The sequence below is a fragment of the Rissa tridactyla genome, chromosome 1, assembly GCF_028500815.1.
Source record: "Rissa tridactyla isolate bRisTri1 chromosome 1, bRisTri1.patW.cur.20221130, whole genome shotgun sequence".
NCBI lineage: Eukaryota > Metazoa > Chordata > Aves > Charadriiformes > Laridae > Rissa > Rissa tridactyla.
The window spans coordinates 105,174,658-105,201,542 of NC_071466.1; the positions used below are offsets into that span (position 1 = coordinate 105,174,658).

The 26,885-nt window shown below is 42.4% G+C and overlaps 1 protein-coding gene across 6 annotated transcripts in view; it reads left to right on the plus strand.

Annotated features, from left to right (window-relative positions):
• The window catches only part of GRIK1 (glutamate ionotropic receptor kainate type subunit 1), a 174,346-nt gene that overhangs the window by 136,150 nt on the left and 11,311 nt on the right, over nt 1–26,885 (plus strand). For 4 of the 6 annotated variants that reach the window (XM_054201258.1, XM_054201267.1, XM_054201287.1 and 1 more), the window contains exons 8-14: nt 727–834; nt 5,087–5,200; nt 6,375–6,578; nt 7,168–7,391; nt 12,664–12,782; nt 16,994–17,211; nt 22,392–22,617. In XM_054201258.1, the coding sequence (XP_054057233.1) occupies nt 727–834; nt 5,087–5,200; nt 6,375–6,578; nt 7,168–7,391; nt 12,664–12,782; nt 16,994–17,211; nt 22,392–22,617 (1,213 nt within the window). Of the gene's footprint in view, nt 1–726; nt 835–5,086; nt 5,201–6,374; nt 6,579–7,167; nt 7,392–12,663; nt 12,783–13,335; nt 13,390–16,993; nt 17,212–22,391; nt 22,618–26,885 lie in introns of those variants that run through there. The other 2 variants (XR_008466406.1, XM_054201297.1) reach the window with 2 other exon arrangements.

Genomic DNA, 26,885 nt, shown 5'->3' on the forward strand with positions numbered 1-26,885 from the left:
TCACCTCGAGTACTGTGTTCAGTTCTGGGCCCGTCTGTACAAGAGGGACATTGAAGTGCTGGAGTGGGTCCAGAGGAGAGCTACCAGGCTGGTGAGGGGTCTGGAGACCAGGTCATATGAGGAGAGGCTGAAGGAACTGGGCATGTTTAGTTTGGAGAAGAGGAGGCTGAGGGGAGACCTCATTGTCCTCTACAACTACCTGAAAGGAGGTTGAGTCACCATCCCTAGAGGTATTTAAGAAACGTGTAGATTTGGCACTTCAGGGCATGCTCTAGTAACAGAGATTGTAGGGGTTTTTTTTGTGTGTGTATGGTTGGACTCGATGATCTCAAAGGTCCTTTCCAACCATGAAGATTCTATGATTCTATGATTCTACTTAGGCAATGCAAAACTGTCTTGTCTTTGGGCACATGTAATACATATTTTATTCTCTTTCTTTCTCTTCACTGTATCTTTATATATACAGTACTAGACATATGTAAATCAATATATATAAGCTGTCACAAACTTGTGCCTGATCGTAAAATGCAAAACATATTGAAGAGAAACTAGATAACAAAAAAGATGAGGAAAGTGTTTTTTATCAAAATAACAAAGCTACATATGTTTAAAAAACTATTTGGAAGTGATTCAATGCTGCCGTTAATTTAAAATGCAATATTTTTTATGGCTTCAGAGTAGTTCCTACTAATCATTACAGGGAAGAATGTTTTTGTGTTCATGCAGGCACGCTGGGATGGCCTGACAGGGCGCATAACCTTCAACAAAACAGACGGCTTGCGGAAAGATTTTGATTTGGACATAATTAGCCTCAAAGAGGAAGGAACAGAAAAGGTAACCAGATCGTTTGTAAAACAATGACAAAACTCTAATTTGACAGGGGCATAAGAGAGTCCATTCTCTGCAGCTTGGATCTCCCGTGCTTGGCGTAAAAACCACTATTCACAAGATTATTTAAGTCAAAGTTAAAACAGAGCTACTAAGATTGTTTTGTTATTTTACAATGTGTACTTTGCATTTCAAGGTATGGGATGGGAATTTGGGACTGGCAATAATTGTCTGAATGGGAATAATTATTTTAAGTGCACATTATCCTCAGTTCATGCCACTGTAACTTAGTCTGGTAAGTTCGTGTATATAGATAAAACCTAGGCTTATCTTACATGTACGTCTTTTAATAAATGTGACATGAGGGAGAGAGGAAAGAAGGTGATTGAGTAATAACCCCAAAAAGAGTTGAGATATTAAAAATTCTTCATGTTTTTGAGATTATATCAGTTATTTTTCTCTTACATCCCTAACTGCTTATCATAAATTGCACTGAAATGATGAGACTACACGGGACTGAGTGAGTTGTAGCATCTTTGTTTGAAAACAGAAAGTTCTGCATGATACAATTTCAGAAACTGGTTCTGCATTCAAACAAAAGACAAATAAAATTCACATTCCTTCAGGACACTCAGGGAAGCATGCCTCTGGGAAAAAAAAATCCATGTCAAAGGTCTTGTTTTCCTTACTTTACCACTTATAAATTCTCCTGAAGATGCAGAGGTGTAAAGCAGGGAGTGCTCCTTGACTTGCAGAGACCATAGGAAAAGGCCCAAAGTCACGGATGCTTTTGGCCATGTTTTACTCTAGCCGGACAGCACTGCTGCTGGCATCTGAACCCCATCATGGTCAACCAGGATCTGTGCTGGAGATTGAGGGGGTCTTGCAGGGCCCTGGAGGGAGGCAGGATGGCCTTGCCCTGGCCCTCAGCCACCAAACATGGGCTTCCAACGGGCAACACAGGAGCCCCCAGGAGCTGGTTGCTGTGGGCATCCAAAAATCCCTAACCCAGGTAACACCACCAGCTCATGTCAGCTGGAGACATTGTTGTCCCTTACTCTGCGTACACTGGCTTGACGCCGAATGATAATTGTTAATGGGTTAATTGAGACTTTAAATGTAATTGCTCCCACATGGCTCTCCAGTCTGGTTCTCTTTTCATTTTTAATGAAGCACTCTGTTTATTTCTCTCTGTACCAAGGCTGCTGGCGAGGTTTCTAATCATTTATATAAAGTGTGGAAGAAGGTTTGTACACAAAAAAACCTTTGGGCTGGGTCTTCAGACTCATCCTTTGGGTTTTGACAGCGACTTTCATATTGCAGTTTAGAGACAACAGTCTATCTGAGAGTATGACTTTTTCTGGTAGAATAACCTTCATCCCAATTTAAGACACTGTTAATTCCAAATAGTAAAAAGATCTTGGCAGGATTCAGCTTTTTCACCAAATTTTTTTTTGTTTTAATTATTATTTTATTTCTTGGGAGATGTGCCTTTCCTCTCTTTGAGTAGAGGCTCCTGGCTGCAGAAAAAGCAGTCTTTTTCTCATCTATTATCAGGAGGGATCCTGATTCATCTAAGGTTCACGACAAGTAGTAAATTTACACCATTTCAGATGTGTATTTACATCAGCAGCAAGGACTGCTTTAACATGCAGGCTTGGGGGGGTTTTTTGCCTCCCACAAAATGCATACTGTGCAGGCAAAGTTCAAGCATTGTTGACTCAAAATTTTGATGAGTGTGTTATTAGCTCCTTACAGAAAATTATGTAGATGATTAGGTGGGTGCTGTCACTCACTAACATATGGAAATGGGAACTAAGCTTGTTCATAAAAGATCTAAATTACCCCAGGAGTCTTAGCCCTCTTTTAACATGAGGTGCCTCTGCCTGGTGGAAAAGGCACCGAAGTGGGAATCAGAGACCAGCTCCATGCACTGATCACCACTGGAGGTACAACCCACAGTTGCTGTACTGTAAGGAGAAGAAAACAACTGCATTCACCCTGTTTAAAGTGTTCTGGAGTCACAAGATAAAAATTTCTTACAACACTTAGAATTGTATTTTGTATATATTTCACACAAATCTTATTATTTCCCACCCCTCCCACCTACACAGTTAAAAAAGGTTGTGGTTTTGGGTTGTTCTGTGAGGGATTTTAATGCTACAGAGTACACCAGTGCAAAACAATCTATAGCACTCTTTTAGTTGTTCTTATAAAGCACATATTTAATAACCTTGTTTTAATCTTCAGTGAATCAGGCTAAGGCACAAAGGCACCCCATTTCCCTCATTACTGATGAATAGATCATCCTACCTGACATGCAGAACGCTATTGAACCAATCTCACTTTTGACTCTAGGCATTTCGTGCTACGCTGAATTGATTTAAACCAAATTACAATTGGTTCAGAGCACAGACTTACTGAAAAGGGCTTATGACACCTCTCAAGCTTGTCACTAAACTGCAATAAATCCCCTGGATTCACCATAGTGATGTACTACCTTGGCCTCATTCTTCCAGTGCCCCTCCGACCTCCTCCATCGCTCTAATCAAGGTTGACCTGCGGTGTCATTCTTTTATCCAGACGTAGAGTGGTTTCCTGGTGTATTTTGTATGCACTGTGACTGTGTCGCTCCATGTTCTTCATGGTTGTTCTCCTCTTCCCTGCTGCCAGCCGATAAAAGCATATCAAGTCAGTAACAGCGAGCAGAACGGCTTTTTGATTAAGTCAGCCACCTTGGTGCAAATTCAAGGACACTGGTTATTTACTATATTCCTGGCACAGGCTATCATAATATCCAACCTTTTATTTCGTATGTACTTTTCGGATCAGTTTCCCAACCTGGTCTAGTTTTGGAAACAAAGGGAATGATTGATAAATGCTTGAAAAAATAAATTAAAAAAATGGCATGACTATCCCCATTGAGTATACTTTGGAAAAAAAGTTTGTGAAAGGCAAAAGCAACGGCACCCAGGGACAGAAACCCAAAGTCTGTTTGAAATTATACAGTTGTTATCCCAAATCCACACTCGGCAGGCACAAACTAATCTGCTGGGTTTGGTACAAAGGCAACACAACCTCTGTCTCGGTTAACAACCAAAGAAAAAGAGTCCTGGGTCTGAAATGACTGAGCATCTGATGGCAGACAGAGACCTTCAGTACACAGGAGGTGTCAGTGGGTTTTGTCTTAGATTTACTTGGCAGCTTCACTGGCAATCCCAGCAGGGAGGATCTGGAAGCAGATCCTTCCTGGGTAGAGCTGAAACATGCTGGCAGAGCGGCCGGCGATGCAAACGGCTCTGTGGATGGCCAATGTCAGTCCCCCACGCCATCCGTTTGGTGCTCTCCACAAATGTCCAGATATAAACCAAACTGCCTGAGCCAGCCCCTTGCCCAGAGTTTTCTCACATCAGCCCTCAGCCACGCTGTGTATGTAAATCCAAAGGCAAAAAAAGAAGATGCTTTCAGATTGTGTTTATGTTAAGTAAATATTTATCTGAATAAGTCAACATGGTTATAATTTCTGCCCTCACAAGGCGTAGACCCAAATCCACTGAAATCACAAAGATCTTTCCCTTGAGGCTTTGGGTTGGGCATTAAATACAGGAATTCTTCACTATCTCTGGGGATAGAAAGGAATTTGTCTTTGGCCGCTTGTATTTCCTGAGCAAATACTAATCAGTGGGTGAAACGGTATCACCTTGCTAGCTCGGTCATATATCGTAGTCAAGAAATGACAGAATAATCTTTGCTAAACCTGCTGAAGGCACAGTGGAAGCAAAAGGCCAGTGCATCCATCAATCTGCTTCAACATATTTATTCAAGATTTTAATCTGTTGTATTGGAAAAGAGAGGTCTTGCCATATGTTTCAACTCTACCATTTACAAAAGTAAAAAAAAAAAAACACAGAAAAATAGACATTTGACATTTTTTAGCAGGAAACAAAGTCAACGTGTTCCACTTCTGTAGCAAATTGGCTAATACACCACTGTATTGACATGCCTTATACTCTTACAGCTTACTCATTTCCACCTGCTTTTGAAAGGGCGATATGTTCCCTGTGTTTTCTAAATCAGCCATTTGATGTTGCTGCCTTATTCAGATCTACAGCTGTTTCCCTTCTCTAGCTTTTTGTGCTGCTGCTGTCTCTTTCTGTGGTGACTAGAACCAGAGCGCTCTTCCTAGGCGGTAAGCGTTTAGGGAAATGTTTCGGCTTGCTGGGGCTAGGCAGCCGCTCACCTGCTCTCTTTTGCGCAGATTGGGGTTTGGAACTCATACAGTGGCCTTAACATGACAGACAGCAACAAGGACCGATCGACCAACATCACAGATTCCTTGGCTAACCGGACGCTTATTGTCACCACCATTTTGGTAAGTCTCGCTGGGCAGAGGTGGCACCACCACCCGCACTGTAGGATGCAGGTGTTGCTGATGGTGGCTCTCTGTGGCCACCTTTGCCACCTCCGCCCTGCACTCCACGGCTGTTTTCCTCCACGCTAAACAATGTTTTGTTAAAGTACCCTGTTTGCAAGCAAATTTCTTGATTTAGACTCGGAATCGACATACACATTCATCCATCCACAAGATGGATTCAAAAATGCCCCATTGCCAATGGAACCTTTCAGGAACCTCCACCTCCAAAATTGTTTAGCTTACTTCAATATTTCAGAGATGACCCCTGCATGCTTTTTTTTCCCCGAAGAATTAACGCACGCAAATACTCAGCTTTGCAGTCTGTGTTTATACATCCTTGCTTTTTACTGAAAGTGAGACGAAGAGGACTGAAAGAAAGGAGCAAACAGTGGATAGACAGATTGAGGTATGACCTTACTATGATAAATGGAAAATATGCAACTGGGTGTTCAGAAGTTGTTCAGCCTCATGCTTTCTGCCTGGCCAGTAATGCCACTTTTTTCAATTACTCTGCCTAATTCCTCAGGAGGGAAAGCACTCAAAGGGTCCCTCTACACTCCTCTTCTATTGCCACATTAAACTGCAGAAACCTGCTTGCCCTGACATTCTGTCCAAAATCCTTTAAAAAGAAAAGCAACAAGGTAGTTTGCAATCTACTGGTGCTGTTCTCCATTCTCTCATATGAATACCTGCTCAACTCACAGCTATTTTATACATTTGAAGATTTTTTTTAATAAAGATTTATTTATCACAGAATATCCAGTTTTAGATTCTCCTTCTTCTGTTATTTAGGCTTCTCTCTCCTTCAGCATCCCTTCCTGTCCCTTAGGGTGGGACAATGTAGAGTACAGACCTTGTATCTGATTTTGGAGCTGCTAAGCACTACTTTAATTAAAGCTCATGGGAGCTTTGAATGGTCTGTTCCACTGAAAATTAGGGCGTTTATGCTTATCATTAATTGATTCAGTCAACTTGTTAACACACCTAAACCAGGTTTTAATGGACACGGTAAATTACTGGTTTCCGTGTAATTGCAATCCATTTATAAAATATTCACATAATTTAGAGAAGCTGATATAATCTGAAACAAGCCTCATTTCTATTGCTACATGTCTACTGTCTTTTTCTATAGGAAGATCCCTATGTTATGTACAAGAAGTCTGACAAGCCCTTGTATGGAAATGACAGATTCGAGGGTTATTGCCTGGACTTACTAAAGGAGCTGTCAAATATTTTGGGCTTCATCTATGAGGTCAAACTAGTTTCTGATGGTAAATATGGAGCCCAGAATGACAAAGGAGAGTGGAATGGGATGGTCAAAGAACTCATAGATCATGTAAGATTGAATCCTTCTCTCTTTATTCTCCTTTCACCTGTGGTATTTTGTATGAAGCCAGCCTAAATGAAATGTTTGCATTGGTTTTCCTTTTTTTTAGAGCCTCTGCTCTGTCTTTATTGCCACTTGTCAGAGTAGGAAGTCGCGTCAGTATGTCTGAACCAACAGTTCGCGTGTGTTGGGGGGAACCTCCACCTGGGGTGGGGCAGCGGGCACTGAGCTAGCACAGGTCCTGCCCACCCCTTGGCTACAAACTTCAATGCCAAGCTCACCTCTGATCTGTGGATGTAGCCCCCGCCCAGATGCTCTGCCAGTCCTCACTGGCAGTCTGCCCCCTTGCGCAGGACTGAGCCCCACATCACACCTCTCCTACTCACATGAAAGTCACGAATATCCCTCTGCCTGCAAAAAGAGAGAGATGAATATCATGTACCCAGTAATAGCCTAGCAATGTTAAATTTTGTCACACACTTCAGATTTATAGTCAAATTTGGTTTAGTTTTTAATGCTTGGGGGGAAAAATGGAAGGAATAGTATTGCGTTTGCTGAACATGAAAAAGAATGAGTATTTTCCCATTTGTGTTTTCAGAAAGCTGATCTGGCCGTTGCTCCTCTCACTATTACCTATGTAAGAGAGAAAGTAATTGATTTTTCCAAGCCCTTCATGACGCTGGGAATCAGTATCTTGTACCGGAAGCCCAACGGGACAAACCCTGGTGTTTTCTCCTTTTTAAACCCTCTTTCTCCTGATATTTGGATGTATGTTCTCCTAGCCTGCCTTGGAGTCAGTTGCGTCCTCTTTGTCATTGCAAGGTAAGTCACAAAAGTAGTTTTAGATGCATCCACATTAACTACCTGTCCTCCCATAGGTGTTGCATGCGCTCTGCAAAGTAGACACAGTATAATACTATCCTAAGGGTTTTATCCAGTCCTAAAGCATAACGTTCTAGAAAGTCTCTTGGTATTTTCACATCTACACTGCTATCACTTTTGTATATTGCAATGTGATGAGATTCTACTTTCCTTAAGGGCTGAATGGACAGAAATATCCAATGAAATGCGTCAGCCTTTCTTTGCCAGTACACAGCACCTCGGCAGACTGCATGTTGCAAAGCAGTTTATATTACTTGCATGTAAGCACTTCTCTTTTCCACTAGCAGTGCATACAGTTAAAAGGTAAGAAAGAGGATGTGAACGTATTTTTGCTGAAGGATGTTAATTAGCTCAGCTAACTTCCCCTTGAAAATAAGAGATAACGTGACTGGGAACCAAAGGGGACAATCTGCAAGGTGAAGTATACCCCAGGCTCTCTCCCTGCGCAGTCCTGAGGCGCACCCTGCCTGTCAGTGGCAGGCTCCCAGTGATGTTCCCTATTCCAAAAAATCAGGAAATAAACACATACGCACCACTTTTCCAAATGAAGCCAAAAGCTCATAAAGTTCTCAAAGGCAGGTGTGCCACAAAGGTTCTGGGCCAGTGGACCACAGTCACATCTCCAGAGAGGCAGCAGAGTACTCTATACCCTTACGATTGAGCTTTACCTTAAAAATTCTGAACAGCTGATATGGTTTCACAAACCGGATACGAGCTACTTATCATGGCCTCAGACACCATGGACCACAGTCCAGGAGTCAGTTGCTCTAGGGCTTTGAATGAGAGCAAACCAAATTTGAAGGAAAATGAACTTAGAAACTTGTTAGAGGAAATTGATCGTTTGAAGCATACCTTTTTGTATACTCCTCAATAAACCTGGACTCTGAACTGGCATAGTTATTGTCCTTTTCTTCAGATAGCGACCTTGGAATCTAATTTCCAAATATGTTTATTTAATCTCATCCCATCCTTCATTTTTTCCTATTCATAATTTAAAACATAAATATCTTTACTAGTGCTTCACAGAGATTCATGTTTTGGTTTTATTTACTGAGGATCCCTAATCAAGCTTTTCCCCACTTCTGTTGTGTATTGATTTGCATATACATCAACATAATATTCCACATTAATAAAGCGCATGGAAAATAGCCTGAGAAAACATTTATACTATGAAATATAAGAACTGAAGTGATTAATCATTGGAAGTCCACACATTCACATCACAGCAAAAGTAACAGAAATGCTGCAGTTTTTATTTCAAATGATGGCATTCAACTTTAAGACGTAAGCAATAATGTGTATGCTGCAACGTATGCGTACATATACCTCATTCAAAAGTCATAAAATAATTGTAATCAGAATCATTAATTCTGATAATATAGCACATTGTGCCTGACTTCCACTTCTGTGTGAGCCAGGCCAACTGAAGCTCTTGCTGCTTTTCCTCTGATTCACTGTTTTCTTTTAATCAAGAGACACAGCCCTGCAAAACCTTTATTCACAAGACCGGTCCTGATGAGAGTGACTGGCCTCAAACATACATTTCTCCATGGTTCACTGAACAACCCTTGTTCCAGATAGACAACCTATGGGAACGCTTTGCTTGTTTGCATGTTTCTATACCAGTACCAAAGTACAGAAATTTGTGGGATTTGCTTTTTCCTTTAAACTGCTAGGACTGTGGAGAAGGAGGAGGGAATCAGAGGAGGAGAGGTCATGGGTTAACTTATTAGTGTTGGCCCTACGTGAAAAGAAAGAGTTCATCCATCCCTGGCAGCTATGGGACTGTATACAATTAGTCATTACTTCCCACAAGCTCTTGCAGTGGCTCACTGTACCATAAATAAGAACTCTTACTGTACGCAAATCATGATCTCATTCATGACTAATATTAAATCTGCTCGACTGTGACAGATTGACTTTTCTGCGGTTGTGTGCCAAGACTAAAAACATCCCACAGTCCTCTCCACCTCAGAACAGGCAGAAGGGAATACAAAGCCTGAGTTATCCTCCGCACTTTAATTTTTTAAAATAACAGCATCAACTTTGCAAGAACAAATAAGCATCGGGGTTCATCTGTCTGCTCGCAGAGCTGCCTACATGCAGATGCGTGGCCAGGAGCAAACCAAAGGGAAATGCACCGGGAAACTCACAAATCATCAGCTGTGAAACCTGTTTGCTTTTCTCTCATGGCTGTTAAATATTGCTCCAAATCAGAGTGTAGCCTTTGGGCAAATCCATAGGTTTGTCCTATGTAACTGTGTTATGTTTTGTTTCTTAAATCTTTCTAAAAAGCAGTAGTTCCAGGAGCAGCGTAACTAATGGACCCTGATTTCCCTGCAGATTGGTGTCTCATGGTGAATTGCGATCGCCAGTTGAAGTTTGTTTGTCTGTTTGTTTGCTTTCCCTGCAGCTGAAGGATTTATAGGCGATCTTTCCCATGCGGATTAACTAATACGTAACAAGTTGTGAGCTCATCCTGCAGCTTCTCTCCTAGTGGGGCTACCACTGCAATGTTTCACAACACTTGTAGGAGCGTAATAACCTCTAAGGCCTCTACCTATTTGCCAAATGTGGCTAAAATTATCTAAAAGGCTGACACGTCGTTGAAGGTATAGACGCCCCCACATTCATAATACACAGCACAAAGCCCAACTTGTAACAACTTAAATATATCAAGTTTGCATATCATTCTCATAACCCACCTATTTTAGGAAAAGAGGAAAAGAACCCACTAGTTCAGCAAAGTAGTTAACATCATTTTCTGAATGGTTACATTTTTTCTGACATAAATGCTTTTTTTGAACCGATGCCTAAAAGCAGAGCCTAGATTGTGACTATATAGGCTGAAGTACACAAAACTGTGTTCACATGTCATCTTAATTTACTTTAGACTTCATAAATTTTAATTTACTACAAGAAGCTAAGCAATTCTTACAGTCTATGTCTAGAGCTCTTCATATCTTCAAATACGTCAAGATTTCTGCAAGATTTGCCAAGTGTTTCAGCAAATATTGGTTAGATTAGTTTTAAGAACCTCAGTAAGCATCCACTTTTTAACACTGCCATAGTAAATTAAATGGTTAACAGTATTTTGACATCAGTTCATGGAAGACAAATACTTGGGAATAATTTCCACAGACTGGGATAATCTTCCAGTTCTTTCTTCAGACTTTTTGGCAACTGAATAATTTCTCATTTGTCTTTGAGCCTTATGTAGCCCTGTCATTGTTACATTAATTTTTAAACTCAAACACTGAAGCTTTTATCACTGTGAAGGTTTACAGACTGACAAAGCTCTTTTCCTGTTCAGTGAATGAACGTGGCACTTTCTGCCAAAATTTCCCTTTACTGCTAATGCCATATCAGCTGTGCTGTTGGAGTCGATGGTAGCGCTAGGTAGCTGAGGTCACCACCAGAGGTGAATAATGTCACACAGAGCCTATATAGGTTGCTTAGGCGACCTTGAACATCTCATCTTTATCAGAAACTTCAGCATAGCCACTGCTGAAGGTCCAAAGAGGGAGAAAACCAGGGGACAGGAAACAGAAACAGGAACCAGGACAGGAAAACAGAAGGCCTGAGCAGTGAAGCAAAGCAGAATTGTAAACCAGCCTCTTCTTAGAGTTCAGCACAGCAATAGAAACACAAGAAGAAAATCAGCTTTGTTTCAAGGTGAAAAAGAAACATATACCCTAGTACCACATTAAAATATATACCCACGGCTATAAAAATCTTTCCAGTCTGGCAGAAAGAGTTTTGCTGCCAGAATTTCATTGCCACTTTCTAGCAACTGCCGTTTTGCTCTTTTGGTGATGGAGACATTTTGTCCAACCTACTGAACGTGGTTGTTGTGCTGCCTGAAACGATACAAGACCCCAGCCTCGGGCTTCCCAGTCAGGTCGGGCGGAGTTATTTGTGCACGTTCTTACAGTCCCATGTTAACTATACTCGAGGACCCTGTGGGTGAACGCTCAGCATGGGACCTCTTCACTTCTATGGCGGTCGGCAGCTCAGGCAACCTACAGGTCCTAACTCTGGGTCTCTTGTTAAGGATGTGTTTCCCCACGTGTGCACGAACTGAGTTGGGACCAATTTTGTTACTCCACAACAGTTGTTTCCATTATTCCAGCACAAATTTGAAACATATAACCCGATAACTGCTTTTTTTTTAAACCAGTGTATGCAGAACTGTTGTATCTTGAATCTGAAAATTGCGCCTTGTGTCACAATTTTTAATACCACGATACTAGTAATGGTAATATTGTGCAGCTAATGGCATCCTAAGCTACTTACTGTTTCAGTTAGTGGGTTCATTACTATCAGAGCTCATTACTCCAGCTAAGCAAGGCCCTCTGCTTGCAACCCTGCATAAACTCAGTGCTTAATTATATTGTTGAAACAGTAATTAAAATGTATCGGCGAGACATTGTCAATTAAAGCCAGATTCATAAACTTCATGAGAAAGCGTGCAGCAAGCCCGGCAGGGGTGGGAAGCAGCAGCAGTCGAGGCACCTTGGGGAGACGTGGTCCTTAAGGCAGCTCTGCCAAGATGGAGGGGCAGGAGGGGCAGCGCTTGCAGTTGCAGGACGGCGTGTGCAGGGAACAGAGTGGAGTTCTTCCGTTAAAGGCAATAATCCTCTGCGTAATTCTCTTCCCGCAATGCTGACAACGTGGCCCTACGCCTTTCGGGCCCTGCGATTGCTCCCAAATGCCTTCAAATGACTTCGGCAGGCAGAGCGCGTTCAGCATCCAGCATCTCAACTACGTACAGCTGGCCATGGTTGCCTTTAGAGGTCTGCTAGTCCTTCAGTATTTTCTAAAGGCCTTACTAAGGAACAGCTACGTGGCTTCCAGTTGTCCCTCCACCCACCCCCAGCCCCTGCAAATGTCTGTCTGTCTGTCTGCTGGCGGTGTGGGAAGGAGAGCCGTGGGGCGTTGCGGCAGCCTCTAAGCCCAGCACGGGAGGAGGGAGCAAGGCGTAGGCCGGTGCTGGGTCCGGGACCGTGCGAAGGGCTCTTGGCCCCGCAGCACAGCTCCACAGCTTGCAGGAGGCAGCTGCGAGACGTCCCGCAGACAGCCTTTCAGCTGGGGTTTTCTTTTTTCGCCTTCCCTTCATTAACCTCCTCTCTTTGTGCGTTGTTCAGCAGGTTTGCTGCCGCTGTGTGTACTCTATTTGATGTTTACAGATTGTTTCTGTTAACTGCCACAGGTTTACACCATATGAATGGTATAACCCCCACCCGTGCAATCCAGACTCAGATGTGGTGGAAAACAATTTTACTTTACTAAATAGTTTCTGGTTTGGAGTTGGAGCTCTCATGCAGCAAGGTACACCGGTTACACTTCGTTATCGCACACGTCCCACAGTCTGCTCAAGGGCTTCTGTGCTGGTAAACTCCACCCTCTGTAAATACAGCATATACTGTAAAACCCGATCTCAGAAACTAAGCGGTAGAAGAAAGGAAGAAAACGACGTGCTGCTGCCACCAGGAGCAGGCAGAGGAGGGGACCCTGTGAAACCCAGAACAGGGCGGCAGCAGGAGGCAGGAGGGGAAGCACCTGAGAGAAAGGGAAGCGGACAGGGCCACACGGGAGTTTCTGGAGCTGAAACGTAAAATAATGACAGGAGGGATATGAAGTGCTTCATGCTGAAGTTGAGTGTATTGGTACAAGAGGTTTGGCGACAGGAAAAGGTTGGGCTCCATCCCAACGGAAGCAGTAACAGCCTTAGCTACCCTAGAAAAACTGTTTTAACTGCCAAACAAAAAAAAAAAAAGATGCTCTTTCTTCAGAAAGGTTGTTAAGTTTGTTGGCATTTGTCAAACACTTTGTTTAAAACCAAAACCAAACCCAAACTTTTTTTTCTATGGCTTTTCTGCAGGTATGAGTCCCATCCTTCTGTAAATGCATCCAACCCTAGAAGCATTAACTTAACCCAGTCACAAGTCCCTGTTGGTGATGATTTTGGAAACAGCTGACGTTTTGCTCAGTTGACAAGGAAGGGCAGTGAAGCTTACTCCATGTGGGAAGTCAAACAGATATGTGTACTAAACACATTTGTTTATGGCGTGTATGTTCTAAGGTTTCCAGTTAAATCACTATTCACCAAAACTGGGGTCCACTGAAAAGAATGAAAATATTTTCTGACAAACATTTCAAGTTGAATCAAAACTGAACAAAAAAAACCCCACCCCACAGCAACAACTAAAAAGGCAATTCAGAGGAAAGCCCAGCAGTACCTTGGTATTAAATTCCTAAACATTTAAGTAAGGAAAATAAAATCATCTCTGCATTCATCCAGGTACAGTTTATTCTTCCCTCTTTAACAGAAATGAGTAGCAGTAAAAAAAAAAACAAAACATGATGAGGATTTTTCCTAGATATGCTTGAGAATAAGTTTTGTATTATACCTAAGATGCACTTGCTTTTATTGGTGCACTAATGTATTGACAGGATATAGAGCCTCCTCACAGAAATTACTTTGAAGGAGGTTGGGTGAAGGAAGAGCTGTTCTGTTTCGCTTTTTTGTTTTGTTTTCCTTCCAATTTATCAGTAAAACACAGGCTGAGGTTTTACAGTATCAGGCAGGTGTGTGTATATAACTGTGATTGCCCTGTGTGTGAAAGTGACCCAGGATTCTGTGTTTCGATGTACTGCCTTTTTTGGAGTTTACCACCATCCACAGCAAACTGTGGGATGCAGTGTCTGCTCGTTACCACTACCTTGGGTACATGACAGTCAGCCCCAACCAGACTCTGCTTGTCTTTCAAGAAGATTAAAAACAAAACAAAAGAAAGAAAGAGAGAGAGAGAGAGAGAGAGAGAGAGAGAAATAAAGAAAGAAAGAAAAAAAAAACATTTGTAAGGCAACACAAATGTTTCCATGTACAAACTTGTGGTGCGTGTGATTGTAAGTGCATCATTGTTAATGTGAAGAGTTTGAACATGATGTGAATGGTTGTGAAACTCTGCATCTACCGTTATGCTCTTTCTTGTTGGCAGCAGCTGCTTGTTATGCTTGATTGGAAGCCACTTGTTATTAAATTTTAAAATGTGATGATCAGACTTTCTCTTTTCTACAGAGCGTGAGCAAAGTCTGGATCAGGATTGGCTGTCATGTCTGCCATAAAAAGGCACTAGAGAGACTTCAGCAAGTATTGTCTCTGAACCCCGAGTCTTGCTAGCAACGTTTTTTATTTAGACGTTACTTCCCCTGTTTTTCCCCTGAAAGTCTCAGATGTGTTATGCATACTCTGAAAGCATCCAAACAGGGCACATTTCATCCAATCCATTCAGAAAAAAACCATCACTTTCAGAAAGGCAAGCTATCCGTCAGAGCCCCAGTTCAGCCAAGCGATGGGTCAGACCAGGACTATCCCGGTAAGGAGAAGGCTCAGGGCAAAGGCGGTGAGCGTGGAGCATATATTAGTGCTTTTCACTGGAGTCAAGGCCCTCGAAAAGGTGAACGTTGAAATAATCATGGGAGTGATCAAAAGAGATGCCGGGCTCGCTTGGTTCAGCTGGGAGCAGAGTGCGCTCAGCACCTCACAAAAGCAGAACCGTAGCTCACTGCATAATTAATACACTCTGGCGTCTTGAGCTTAATTGAACTGAATGTATTCTGCTGCTTTTTCCCAAACAACTTTTTGCTAGAGGAAATCACAGGAGGTTTGGCATCTCACCCCACAAATTGAGCACACAGGAGTTCTCCGCCTACTCTCTTGTGCTGCTGTAAGGCTGCGCCGGCAGATTTCATGGTTGCTTGTTAAGATATCTGCAAGGTATCTGGCTATTGTGCATTACTGGGATGTATATGTCAGAGCTAGGTATTACGTCAGGGTCCAAGTGTAGAAATTATATTTTTATAGCTGTCTAAGCTTAAAAAAACCCAAACCTTCAGGATGACCTGAATCAGCGCTCCTAGAAGCCAGCTTTTGCAGGTCAACCCCAGCTTAGAAATAAACACACATTTTTCCTGAGAGCAACAATACAAAAATGGAAGAGATTTCATCGTACTGGAAAAAAATAATCTAGTCTGAAAAGCAAGAAAAATACAACAGACCACAAACATAAATCCAGACAGAGCTACAGCTCTTGAAACGGGTACATTTGGACTCAGAAATTTCAAGTGAGAGTTTCTGCTTTTAGACTGCTGGCTTAATTTGAAATCCATGCAGCACCAGGTCTGCACAGGGCTGCACAGGCAGAGCATCTGCTCTTGCAGTTTGGCAATTCTGTCAACCTACTCAAACCCTTGGGCTATGCTTAGCTTTGACCTTTGAGAGACATGTCTATGTGTTTGTTTACAAAGCTAAGTTAAATCTGTTTGTTGGTTGCTTGGAAAGTTTTTACCCTTTTGGTCTTTCCCCCAAAAGTCACATTCAGAGTTTATGCAAAGTCTGAAAATATTCTCTGTAACATGTTTAGATTTCTTACAGAAATCATTAAATTGCTGGGGAGAGACAATATGTCAACACATTTTTCCAGTGATAGAAATATGTTTGTCACATGAAAAGCTTTACGTGCTGAGATCTCCATTCACAGGCACTTAAGTACTTTCTTAAGTCCATCCTTCATCAACAAGATAATTATGCAAAGGCTTAACTTTGAAGTCAAAAGTATTCAGGTGGCTCTCTAAGTGCTTTGCTGAACCAGATTCTTGAATCCCACAGAATGAGCTAAGTTCAGTGGGGATGCCTCCAGAAAAAAAACAGCACAAAACTTGCATCAGAATGCTTAGAAATATGAGTGCCTGTGAGGCTTAAATACAGTTTGTCTGAGATGATTAGAAGCCGTTTCAGTGCACTTAACACCCACTCGTACTGTTCTGTAGGGTTTTATGACAATGGCAGATCACTTTTATATTTGTCCGTGTGACATGCCGGCAGATCTGCTAAAACCTTTTCAGCAGGAATGAGTGTTAAATACACTGTCCAAAATTTTGCATTTCCCTGTGGGTCCAAAGGATACGTCCATTCACCCTCTGAATTTTCAAACCGCACGTTTGCAATAAGACGTGTTCTGGGTTCTGAGCTCAGGTTCACACAGGTCGATGAGTTCACTGGAACCGTATTGATCGCCCTGTTTCTGCTTAGGTGTGTCGATAGGATGCACAGGGCAGGTTTCTCTCGTAAGGGATTTCTGCCAGGTAGCTTGTAAGCAGAGTAGCATTCTGCTACAGATCTCTAATTAAAAAATTGATTACAGTACACTGGCAAAAAGGGATTCAGGGAACAGACAAAAATACTAGCGTAGCTTGCTGGGGATGTAAGAGGTTAATATCACAGTGAGCATTAGCTCAGAGATCTAATGGGGCTTAGACCCAAGGATAACTCCATTTGTCATGTATCATGGCATACATCCCCTTCACAGTGTGTTACCATTATAAATGTTAGCTGTGCATCTGTGAGATTATTGTTTAAATCATTTTATCATGCTACAGCTCATAAAAGCATTCTGTGCCTAAAAACAGTCTGTGGTATCAGGAAAGGCATCTTTCAGCACCCTTTTAATATGATTGTTTTGATGATATTGTAACAGGATCAGAGCTGATGCCCAAAGCTCTTTCTACCAGAATAGTTGGAGGAATATGGTGGTTTTTCACCTTAATCATAATCTCATCCTATACTGCCAACCTGGCTGCCTTCCTGACTGTGGAGAGGATGGAATCCCCCATCGACTCAGCAGATGATTTGGCAAAGCAAACCAAGATAGAGTATGGGGCTGTTAGAGATGGATCCACAATGACCTTCTTCAAGGTAAGATGGCATCAGCCAGCTCTGTACGGTCAGACTGACTCATGGCCCTCCAGTGCTAAAGGGTGAGGTGGGATCGTAACACTTGGAAGGATTAGTATAATAGGTAAATACATCATTTGCCCAAATCCATAGAGGATTCTTCAGCAATATTAATGTAAAAGACGGGAGATTTTCCCCCAAGACATATGGAGAAATAATCTGATGCTATACTGCTGTGAGGGTCAAACTCATGCCTTTGATGGGAGAATCTGAAGGGGACGAGGGCATGGACATGGGAACAGTCTGCTCCAGGTTGCTTCTCAGGGTGGGATCTCAGCTTCTTACAGCCACTTGGCTAAGATCACTTCTGAAGGTCATGTTTGCACCAGAAAAATACTGCAGGCAGTCAAAATGCAAGGTTTTTTGTCCCTTTTTTAAAATGGTCCGTGGTCAATATTACACAGACTATTAATATATGGGCCACATACACACATGAAGACATCTGTAAGTAAAAGATCATTTTCTGTGGCTAATTGCTTTGTAGATAACTGCAATTTTTTTTTCACTATTAGTATTAATTACATAAAAAATGGGTTAATCTCATAAAATGTCAACGTAAAAGCCAACAAGCTATAAATATAGCATATACGCAGAAAAATCCCGTGACAATTAGAATTAATTAGCAGCTTCATCGGCAGTCTCAGCAGGGAAGTTAAGCCCTGAATGAACTGGTATCACGCTTTTCACTGTAGCATCTAGGAATGGTGTTTATAGATAGTCAAATATGCCTTTGAAGAGGCTGAAGGGCCATGGGGAAGCAGCATGTGGGGCAAAATAGTAGTCGTGCCACACTTGTGCGTGCAGGAGTGAGCAGCTTCAGCCCCCGGTGCTGGGAACCCAAGCCCCTGCTGCTCCAGCCTGAGCTTTAACCACAAACCCTTCTGCTTCCACACGAGGCAAAGTGCTTCCACGCACGCAGACAAAAAAGGGACGTGGCTAAAGTATTTGGGTCATCTCTCAAAAGGAATGCTTGTCAAGGATGTTTCAATCACGTAACAGATGCGATGGTAGGCTACCCCTGATGGAGCTGTCAGGGGTGAACTGGCCTTGTAATGGCTCTCCTGTGGCTGAATAGAAATGCTTCCACCCTGAAAGAAATGCACAAACTACAGCATTTTCCAGAGCCTCGTTATAGTCAGCTCTTGAAATGATGAGCTGACATTTCCATTAAGATATGCTGGGAAACCCAGCTGGACATAATCCTGGAAATTGCGTAAGGCAAGTCCTGGACTCCCATCGGGAATGTGAGGCAGTAGGAAGCAGCCTATGCCACCTTCTGAAGGACTCTGGGAAGCTCCCTTAGTCTACGAGCTCTTCGCTGCCCAGTCACTGTCATTGCTATTCTGAAGTCATGTTCAGTGTCAGAGCGAAACCTTCCAAACCTGTTTTCAGAGGAAATAGCTTCTTTCAGCATGAGAAGTTCAGAACAAATTTCTAGAGCTCTTTCCAGCTTTACACTGATTTTTTTGCACTATTAATCGCTGAGGTTAAAATTTGTAGGCTTAAAAGAATGTAAGCCTTTAAAAAAAAGTTTCAAAGTGATTAAATATTTCTATGCTATACATGCTAGCTGACTCGTGCCTGAAATGCACGTATATACAAACATAAGTGAAAGGAGAATGGTTTTAGTAAAGAATGGAGATGGATTCTCTGGCAGAGTGAAGGTGACATAGTGAAAGATAGATGAAAAATACAATTTATCACACTTGTAAACCAGTGAGACACACACAGGGTTATATAAAAGGTGTTATTATTTTTATTACGGAAGCCTTTCAAGATCCTCACAAGATTAGGATTTTTTTACACGGTCCAAAACTTAAAAAAACAATCAAATCTCTGTACGATAAAGATGACAGGTACCTATGTATGCAAAAGGAAGACTGCACGCTCTGTGAGGGCATGACTTTGCCTCCTTTGGACTGTAAAATACTGCATATGCTTCTTGAGCTAAGTAAGCACACACACGCTCACACACCAGTGAGAGACCTGGGAATGAGGAGAAGGCAGGAGCAAGGGTTTATGGGCAGCAGTTACTCCCATTCATGCTCTGCATGTGTATTACCATATAGTTTAAAAAAAAACATCTTTGCCGTACTGATTCTAGAGAAGACACCTGAAATAACTCTGCCTCTTTCTTGGGAGCTGTGAACTGGCCTGGACAACTTCCCCCGGGCTGCCCCATGCCGTGACGGACTCAGAGCACTCAAATGCCCAGGGCTACCCGCGACATCCATGCCCCTGCGATTCAAGGGCTGGAGCAGCTGAGCTGGGGTGAAAGGTGCTTTTCACAATGGGCAGCCTGTGCCGCAGAGACAGTCCTGCCACCTGGGAGTGCTGATGTGATGGTGACAGGGAAAAGGAAAGGAGGAATTGGCACGACCAGCTCGCAACAGCAGCTAAGATGTCCTGCAGGAGTGTAGTGCAGGGCTGGGTTGCACTAAGGAAGGTTCTTATTTCAAGTGCTATGCCCAGTACTTAAACAGAGAAATGCCCAGAGAAACAGCCAGAGAAACAACTCTTTCAGAACACCATTTTTTAAAGCAAAACCATGATCCTCCAAGCGTTACTCACTATGGAGGAGAGAGAAACAAGAGAGTGCCTGTCACATAGAACATGAGATGCAAAGACCAGATGAGTCTGATTTTCAGGACTGTAAGAGACACACATGGCAAAAGGATTTCTGACGACATCAAGTGCAGAAAAAGATCCTGGCACGAAGCAAACCTTGAAGAGCTTTGGTTTAGGACTTTGTGCTTAAAGTAGCAGCAGGAAGCCCCTGAAAGATGATATTGCCCAATGTACCTACTGGATGTGAGGCAGGTTAGGAACCATATGAGGAAAGCGAGGTACTTCCACTGCTTTTCTGAAAACTCTATTTGCATTTGTTCTAACTTACATCGCTTTTTATTTAGTCTTGTTCATAATGCATATACTAACAGTTGTGGTTTTCCACAATACCTTACACTAATATCCCTGTTGTAATAGTGTCCCCAGAAAAAATATTGCTAAAGACGCAGTGACTATGGTGCCTAGCCAGGTAGTGTGGGTGGGGGGGGGAATGGAAACAAAAGGAATTAAAGTTATTTTGGGGAAAAAATGGAATTCTGACTTTGAAGGAACCTCAGACTCGTCCTCCTCTCTGTACACAGATCCCAGATCTGTCCACACCAGATGAAAATACCCAGAAAACAGGGCCTGGACAGTTAAGGAGTGCTCCACTGAGAGGATGGAGTTCTAGGCAGGCAAGCCAGCAGGATCTCAGTCAGGATTCACCATCTGTGTGCATGTCCAAATTTGGGAAAAGTCCAACTGAAGGCAAGATGTTTCACATCCACAAATAGTGACACACACATATTTCTCCAGACTGCTGTCCTGCTCTATTTTTAACACATCTATAGATCTTCTATTGCTTTTTTGCCCCTCTGTGATAATAGATCTTAATCTCATGTTGCAACTCTTGCCAGCTCCTACCTTCTGATGTGCAGACATGTTTCAACTGAAATCAATGAGAATTCAAACGCCAGAATTTGGCATATGATCTATCCTGATAGAAAAATGGGAGCTGGCAAGTCAAGAAGCTAAGATCTTTCTTTCAAACTTGTCTGAATAAGGAAATTCAGTAAATTCAATATCCAGTAAATTCAGTAAATTCAAATCCAGTAAACTCAATATCAGACTCAATCTACCGCATAAACTTGTCATCAATTTCAAAAAATATTCCCAACTTAGCAGTAAAAATTGTTTCTACTAGTAAAGATCCACATAACCATCTTCAAAGTTTAGCGGTATCCTGTGGCTCACCAAATTTAGATGGAATTTAGGTGGCATTCACAGGTGTTGAATTTACAGGTGAAGCATATTAACATTTAAAGCTCAAAGAACCAGAAAATGAACTTCTCACAGGAATCCCCCAGACACTGGTGTTTAAAAAGCACATATGGTCTCCACACAGGGAGCCTAAAATCAGCTATGATGTCTAAAAAATGAAGATAGAGCCTACGAGGGAAGTGAGGATATACTGCCCAGAATTGAGGAGACATAAGCGTGTGGAGAACCTTCAACTCATATGTACGTTAAAAAGTTGGTTTGTGTGTTTCTGGCTCATGCTGGGCCGCAGTACAGAGTAGTTTGGCAATGGTTGGCTTTGCCATCTTGAGACAAGATCGTTTCTATTGACAGTTTCTAATGGTCCAGCTGTTCTGTAGGTCTACCTTGATATTTAATCCAAAAGAGATTATGTTTGAGAGCATAAAAGGAAGAGAGAGGTTTAATCATGTTAGTACCGTGCGAGCGCTTGAAGGTTTTTTGCTTTGTAGGTAGCACATCTTGAGGGTCACAGGCACAGGGCTCCAGCACATCCCTGAGCAGGTTCATTTTCTCTTTTCATGTCCTCCGACAAAGGCAGAAGTGGGAACGAGGGGGCACCGGCACTGCCTTTCCCTGCTGGGTGCCTGCGTCCCTTGTGGGCTCCCACAGCGCAGGGAAAGGAGCGGGGAGGGAGGGATGTTCAACACGGTATGGAGGTGGCTGGGGCTTCTGGCATCGCTCTTCCCTGTGCAGCTGGACATTGACACAGGACACAAACACACTCCTCCTGGCAACCCCCCCCTTAACTTCCGCGGGAGAAGGATGAAGTCTGATTGCAATGGAAAGCAGAAAGCAGAAGTTTGCTCAGAAGCCGCTATGGGTTTTTTTCTCAAGCTTTATTCTTGAAATACATGACTTCTAGGCAAGTGATAGCAATACGAAAGAGTCAGTACTTTATTCATCGCCAGGTTTTTGGAGTAGTGTGTTGCTCTGACAGGCAGAAGCACTGCTTCTGAGTGCAACAGTGTCCAGCTGCACTACTTTAGCTGGGTTATGTGCTGTAATCCGTGTAACAGCATTAACCCCAAAAAACGTCAAAGCACTCGAGAGTTGTGTCAGTAATGAAGTTCCTGGCACTGCAAAGGAATTGAAAAAAGAGATTCTTCAGCATAAAGCACAGTAAGAGAGAAAGGCTGCAGGAGGGAAAACCCTGCTACCAATTCTCTTTCATTCAAGGTGTGCTATTGGTATTGGTCACAACAAAAGGCTGAGGAATATTTACAAGTGTAATTTGAGTGCAGGTTTGATTCTGTGCCCTAATTTTCCCTCCTTAGAAATCCAAAATATCAACATATGAGAAGATGTGGGCGTTCATGAGCAGCAGGCAGCAGACAGCACTGGTGAAGAACAACGATGAGGGAATCCAGCGTGTGCTCACAACAGACTATGCTCTGCTAATGGAGTCGACCAGCATAGAGTACGTGACTCAGAGAAACTGCAATCTCACCCAGATCGGGGGGCTCATTGATTCGAAAGGCTACGGCGTGGGAACCCCTATTGGTAAGATGCTTTCCAGCACAGGTGTTGTGGAGCACATCCAGCACTATCCCCTTCAGAAGGTTAGATGGCCGTTTGAATCATGTCTTACTCTTTTAGAAACTTTTCTCATTGAAACATGCCCTAGGAGCCTCCTTTTAGGCAAAACATCTACTCTTGCCCTGCTGATCCGCAAGCGGTCTCTGCAAGCAAGAGGGAATATAGCAGTGCAGGCTGCATCTGCAGAATGAGGTGGAGTGACCTGCTTTGCCTTCTGGAGCATCCCATTCGTAGCAAACTGGGTATTCTCCATGCTGCTCAAGGTGCAAGTCGCTCTACTGAAATTCGGTTTAGTTTGAGAAGTCAGGTAGTATCTCTGGGAAAGTGGAAGTGATCAGGACAAATGTCATGTCCAATGTACCCCAAAGAAAGCTGCATGAAAGGAGATGAATTTCTGATCTATTTCATGACCTCGGAGCAATACACAAGAACAGTGAGAAGCAATTGCAAGGTTCTGAATCTGCATCAGGGATTTCAGTGCTTTTAGCTAAGCAGAGTCTTAGGACTCCCAGTCTCTGTGTGCTCTTTCCAGTAGACCTTTTTTTAGCAAATCTGGTGCCATTTCCAAGATTTTCGAATTGTAGAGAATTATAAATAGTGTCAGTTTTTTATGCTGTGTTGTCATGAATAATCGGTACTGGGCAGCCAGATCTTTTTCCTGTATAATATGCATCTCCATACTGCTCATACATGCATTTGCCATGCCATGTTCAGTTAATAGCTATGCAATTTTATTGTCTTCAGGGGAATTATTCAAGGCAATATCACCTTACAGGGATATAACAGGTGAAGTATTTGGTCCATCAGTTGCTTGGTAGACCAGGCACCAATAAGGGAGAAAGACCACTGCACTTTGAACTGTGATTCTTTATGCTACGAGTACCTCAGACAGATTGTCGTATAGATAACATTTTAAGTATATTTTTCCACTGGCTACATGACAACAGCCTTCTCACCCTGAGGAAAATGATACAAAAGCTAAAATCATGAATAAAGACAAATGTACAGGAAGAGTTTCACTGCAGTTATAAAGCTGCCACACTTTAAACCAAGAACAATGAAGGAATAATTGGAACAGATGGTAATCCTCAGAGAGTGCATCCATTGGAAATACAGCTGTGAAATATATTTATAAGATGTTTCTTGTATGATAAATGTGCCTTAATTTTTTTCTTAAGGAAAACCAGCAAAATTCAGGGGAATAGATATCTCCAAGCACTGCGGAACAATTCAGTGCCATCAGGCATCTTAAATTCTGAAACGATTGATTTCATAAACAAGATAAGACATTGAGATCCTTCCACTATTCAGATGGATCCCAAAGGCTCTGTTATTTTTCTCATAACGTTCATGACTATTGATTACAGAAGCTGTATGGGAACAAAAAAAGAAGACTTGCCTGTGACTTAACACAAAAGTTTCAGCAAGTCTTAACTGGTCTGCATTCGTTCCTTCAGGAGAACGCACAACCACATGGCTAGGGTTTGCAGCAGCAAAAGTATGCCTCACACTCCAAAATTTCCAGTGAATGAGATTAATACCATCACTACTTGGCTCCCAAAAAAACAGGAAGGAGAATTTTTGAAAGTTCTATGAGTCCAGGAAATGTACTATTTTATCAGAGCATCTTCTGCAGGTAAAAAACAGCAGATACAGGCTCTCTTCCTATTCCTTAGTGCTGAGTTAGGATAAAGGGGATTTCGGTGTATCAAGGAACATCTCAACTTATGTTTATTACGGAGCTGATGTGTCACAGAGAGGAGGGCGTTCATCAGATTCTTGGCAAAGACCATTACTAATGAAAAATCTGCAGTGATGGTTGGTGGTGAACTTAATGCGCTCTGGAAGTACTGCTGTAGCAAAAGCACCTCTAAGCAAAACCTATGCAAAATGTCACCCTGGGAGGAATCTGGCTGAAGGAAACAACATTATTATAGATGTCAGGACAGGTATTAATTCCAGTATCACTGCCAGTGCTGATGCTAGTAATTCTAACATTAAAGCTATTACCAGTTACTTGGGAGACTGCTAAGAAAGTAGAGAGATGCATTTCTTGGCCTGAGATGTAGGTTGTTAATAGCTCAGAGGCCATAAATGATATGCTGAATATTCAAAGAGGTGTTGAGATGGATTTGTGTGCGGTTTTAGTGCTCACCAATAAAACATCACCAGTCGAACACTGCAGGCACGCTTGACAAACTTCAAAAGCATGTGTAGAAATATAGATGTACCTGTTACCCTCCAGATGAATTGTGATAATCCTGCTGGCAACATAAACATCACAAGAAAGAATGAACATCCCCACAAATCCTGCGCTGCGACTCAGGCTGCTTCACTTTACCTAACAGATATGTCCTTTCAGACAAGGGAAAATAGATGAGTCCTACAATCTAACAGACTCCAACTATCAGGGCGACAAACCTCTCCTAAGGTAGAAACAATTCTGCTCTTTCTTTTGAGAGGCGCTGCCACTCATGGGTAATAATTTTGTGGTAATAATTCACTTCTCTGTGTAAAGATAATTTTAAAGGTGTTTCTGTTTTGTTTTCTGTTGAGCTTATTTTTGGTTCTTTAATAGCATGCTTAGAAGCCATCTATTCTTACAGCAGGCGTATTTTCCTTTCAAAGCTGGCTACCTCGAGCAGTGGCTGCCGATTGCTGGCTTCCCAGATGGACTTTGTATAATCTGACACATGTCTATTGGCATCTGTGGTCACAGCATGTCCTAGTGCTGGCAGTAAGATACACTGAAAAATAGCTGAGTGTTGGCGCAACAAATGAAGAACTGCAATGTTTTTCACACTGATTCTCCTCAGACAATGCTGCGGGCTAAAGGAAATGGAAAGCAGAGAGGGGGACTTGCATTCATGGTACAATTATTTTTAATAATTTCCTGCATGGCAATATAAGAAAGAAAACTGAAGCTGTGAGGCCACATTTCCAAGGCTATTAGATGCATTGAGACACAAATGTGTTGCCTGGTGAGAGTTTTCCTGTGTCTGTGTCTATGTGTGTCACGCTATCACTGAAATTCTGGCACACGTTCTGCCTTAAAAGTTTGTTTACCTTGATCTGATTGATAATTGCAACTGCCTTAATTTGCAGCAAAATGTGACTTTTGTTGAAACTACAGCTTAAGAAAACAGTCTTATTAATGTGCTAAAGGAGAGGAAAGGATGGATGGTAGTTAGCTACACGGACAAGGGACTGGCGACCCTGTATTTCAGCCCAGATACTAAACGCTTCCAACTGTAGGAAGTCCAACATGGCAGGATTTGGGGGCACATATGTGGCTTTAGAGCCAAACAGCCTTTCTTGTAACCCTTGCCTGCTTGCTCTCATAAATTCCTTGCCCCATAAAGGAAAGTCTCTCTCTAAATGCCAAACCCAACTCCCACTTGTCTGTTATAATTAAAAACAGGTTTGCTGCTATTATTGTTGAGAACTTCATCTTCTGGCAACATGGGAAAAGAGAACTGGTAGCAATTTCCTTTAACTAGGTGCTGCTCCAGAAGCGGGGCGAAGGGGAAGGCTCCCCCTTGTCCCCCTTTAGGGCTACAGACTTGTGATTCTGCAAGAGCACAAGCTGGCTGAAGGGACTTGCAGGTGGCAGAGATTTTTGGAAGATGGAGAGCCAGAGCAGAGCGCGTGAGAGGCAAACCTAAACAGACTGAACCGCCCAACGTGACCCCTCTATTTGCCAGATACTGTACAGGCCCATTAATTCTGTTGAGCCCGAAGACACATCACTTAGCAAGCTGTTGGCCTGCAAATAAAAAGCATGAAATAGTTGCTATTTTCAGCTTGCAGCTTGCCAATATTGTTGCAAGTCACGTAAAAAAAGACTCGGTCGCCTTGTGTTCTTATAAGCTGTAAGGCAGCTGAAGTGGAGTTGTGGGCTTATGCAGGTATAAATGAGAAGAGAACGTGTCTGACTGACTGGGCTTTTCTTAGCTACTCATTTTACATGCAGTAGGAAAAATAAACAGATGTTGAAATAAATAGAAGAGATGCAAAGCAGGAAGTCTCAAAGGATGCTCAAAGCAATATTCAACCGTGATATGGAGGAATGAATTAGCAAGAAAACCCACTGCCAAGGCTTAAATAAACCTCAGTAGGAGACCCTAGAAATTATAATGAATTCTCAAACAAATAACCACACCAAAGGAGCCTTCTGCTTTCCAGTCCCCAGGGCAGAAACCAACAGATAGTCAGTCGTCTTCCCCCTTCCA